The sequence below is a fragment of the Trichechus manatus genome, unplaced genomic scaffold (genome assembly GCF_000243295.1).
Source record: "Trichechus manatus latirostris isolate Lorelei unplaced genomic scaffold, TriManLat1.0 scaffold00133, whole genome shotgun sequence".
NCBI lineage: Eukaryota > Metazoa > Chordata > Mammalia > Sirenia > Trichechidae > Trichechus > Trichechus manatus.
Genome location: NW_004444069.1, coordinates 5,265,246 through 5,268,491, shown reverse-complemented (window position 1 = coordinate 5,268,491; position 3,246 = coordinate 5,265,246). Strand labels below are relative to the sequence as shown.

At 47.4% G+C, this 3,246-nt stretch overlaps 1 protein-coding gene across 1 annotated transcript in view; it reads left to right on the top strand.

Moving 5' to 3' along the window:
* The window catches only part of SLC2A7 (solute carrier family 2 member 7), a 40,311-nt gene that overhangs the window by 32,444 nt on the left and 4,621 nt on the right, over nt 1–3,246 (top strand). Inside the window, 2 exon segments of the mRNA XM_004385176.1 lie at nt 2,444–2,554; nt 2,625–2,718. Of these exon segments, the coding sequence (XP_004385233.1) occupies nt 2,444–2,554; nt 2,625–2,718 (205 nt within the window).

Sequence of the window (3,246 nt, the reverse complement as noted above, 5' to 3'; positions counted from 1 at the left end):
GGACCTCTGCATGTATCTCTCCTCGTTCTCTGTTCTCAGTCAGTTTCTTATTCCATTCAGTGCTTGGCTGAGTTCTTTATCTCTTCATTTGATGCTTAAGGTTTCAGGATTGACGTGTGACTCTGTTTGACTTAGTTTTTCTGATCTTTGCTGTGGAGGGATGGCGTGGTGCCTCTGACTATGGCATCATGTTGGCCGGAAGACCCCCGTCGTTTGATTTCTTGACTGTTGCTTCCATGGGCGTTGATTGTGGATCCAAGTAAAATGAAATCCTTGACCACTTCAATCTTTTCTCCATGTATCATGATATTGCTTATTAGTCCAGTTGTGAGGATTTTGTTTCCTTTATGTTAAGGTATAATCCATACTGAAGACTATAGTCTTTGATCTTCATCAGTAAGTGCTTCAAGTCCCCTTTACTTTAAGCATGCAAGGTTGTGTCATCTGCATATTGAAGGTTGTTAATGAGTCTTTCTCCAATCCTGATGCTACGTACAGCCTAGAAAACCCTATGGGGCAGTTGAACTTCATCACATGGGGTTGCTATGAGTTGAAATCAACTCGATGCACATGATAACAACATCATGGATAGTACTGATATGGTTGTTGTTAGCTGCTGTCAAGTCAGCACCCAGTTTATGGAGATCTCATGCACAATAAAACAAAACGCTGCCCAATTCTGCACCATTCCCATGATAGGTTGCAGATCAGACCACCGTGATCCATAGGGTTTTCACTGACTGATATTTCAGAAGTAGATTGCCAAGCCTTTCTTCCTTGTCCATCTTAGTCTGGAAGCTCTGCTGAAACCTATTTAACATCATAACAACTTACAGACGGGTGGTGGCTGTGCATTGGCCGGGAATCGAACCTGGATCTCCCACATGGAAGGCAAAAATTCTACCACTGAACCACCACTGTCCCTTTGGCATTCTTTCTGTATGCAGAGTTCAGCTCTGCATCCAGGAAGAACAGGAGAGGAGATGAGTTGGGGACTCAGTGGATGAGCCAGAGTTCCAAACAGAGGGCTGTGATGGGTGGTCACATTTTATTGCACAGAACATTTTGTTTGCAAGTAACAGGCAACCCTGGAAAGAGCTTAAGCAAACAAGCCTTCATTTACAGAACCAGATTGTTCAGACAACAGAAGGCCAGGGATGCAGTGGGACCTTTGGAATACCCTGGAAGCAGGGATGAAATGACATGATGAAGCCCAGGAAGTTCTCTGTCTCCCAACTTCACCTCTCCCCATGTGCCCCCAATGTTCTTCCCAGAATATTTTTATTGGCTTCCCAGTCCCCAAGAGAACATACCTCCTGTGATAGTCCTTTCCCTCTGTACAAGAAACCAGCTAGACTGAGATGGAGCTGGGTTCCGGGAGGGTGGGTCATTGGCCCAGCCTGTGCCAGGAATCCACCCCCAGCTCATGTGGCCATGAACAATGGTGACATTGCTTTGTATGAACATGGTTGCTTTTGTTGTAACTGAATCTGTCAATGGTGTGAAGGGCAGAGATCTGAGAAAAATGGGGGGTCACTTCCAGGAAACACAGCAGGTTGAGTGGATAACCCAGTTGGTGCCGGAGGAAAGTGTCAGCAAGGAGGTGGCCTTTGAGCTGGGCCTTGGAGGATTCATGGATGTTTAACAAGTGACCTTAGGAGAGGTGGGAAGCCCAGGTAGGAGCGCCCACCAGGGAACAGCACCTGTGGCTTTCAGGAGGGCAGATATGAGAATATCCTTGGGGCTGGACCAGAACAGAAGCTGAGCTTGGGGTTGGCCTGGCCCAGAATGAGAGGCGAGAAACCATCCTAGGGGGACTGAGATGGCAGAATACAAAGCACCAGAGGAGAGATGGTCTAGAAGCCTGGGTGGCTCAAGCGTTTTGCTATTGGCTGCTAACCTAAAGGTTGGTGGTTCGAACCCAACCAGCGGCTCTGCAGAAGAAAGGCCTGGTGAACTGCTTCCATAAAGATTGTTGTTGTTGGGTGCTGCTGAGTCATTTTCAACTCATAGCAACCCCATGTGTTACACAGTAGAACTGCCCCATAGGGTTTTCTTGGCTGTAATGTTTACAGAAGCAGATTGCCAGGTCTTTCTCTGGTAAAGATTACAGCTAAGAAAACCCTATGGAGCAGTTGTACAGGGGGTTGGGGATCAACTGAATGGCAGCTAATAACAACAACAACAAAAACAGAGATGGTCTAGCCCAGCTCCCCCATTGCATAGATGCAGAAACTGAGGCTCAGCAAGGAGAAGAGCTCAGACTCCACCCCAGGTCTCCTGACTCCAGGTCATGGCCCTTTTCCCCATAACCTGCCTCCTCCTTCCTGTCCAAGGGGCTCCCACCCAGCCTTCTAGAACTGTTTGTTGCTCAAGTCAGAAGAGTTAAGCCTCCACCTGGGCCTCTGGACCTCTCCTCTTGGCCCCTGTGCTTTTCTTTTAGATCAACTACTACACAGACATGATCTATGTCTCGGCGGGTGTGGAGGCTGAGTACTCCCAGTATATCACAGTGGGGGCCGGTGTGGCCAACATAGTGATAACCATCATCTCGGTGAGTGATCGGGGGTGCCATTCTCCATTCCCATCTGAGGGTCTCAAGTGGTGCTCCTGTGGGCACACAGGAGCCCCACAGAGTCATCTTAGATGTGGTGGCAACGCTGGCCCTGGAGTGGCCAGAGGGACATGCACTTCCGGATGCATGTGGACTTCCTAGCTGTATGAACTCGGGCAGGTCACTCAAATACCTTCGCATCTGAGTTTCTTCCTATGTGAAATGGTTACAGTGATTGCAACACCGGTATTCTGATATTGGTGCTATTTTTCTTTGGTCTAATACTGCTACTTTAGAGTTTCATATGTGAAAACATGAATCGCTTATGCCTTGACATACACACTGCATGAAAAAGATGAAAAGACAAAGGTACACTCATTAGAGGCATGTGATCACAACAGCCCTCTCTTTAGGACTTTCCCAAGTTACCTTATTACTTTGATTCCTGGTTCCTGGGTTACCTGTGAGGTTAAACTTCTTCTAGAAATGTATTACTTACAGTTTCCCCAAGCTGGTTTCCCCAGAGCCCTGGTGGTACAGTGGTTAAGAGCTATTGCTGCTAAGCAAAAGGTCAGCAGTTCAAATCCACCAGCTGCTCCTTGGAAACTCTATGGGGCAGCTCTACTCTGTCCTATAGGTCACTATGAGTCGGAATTGACTCGACAGCAATGGGTTTGGTTTTTTTTCTTTTT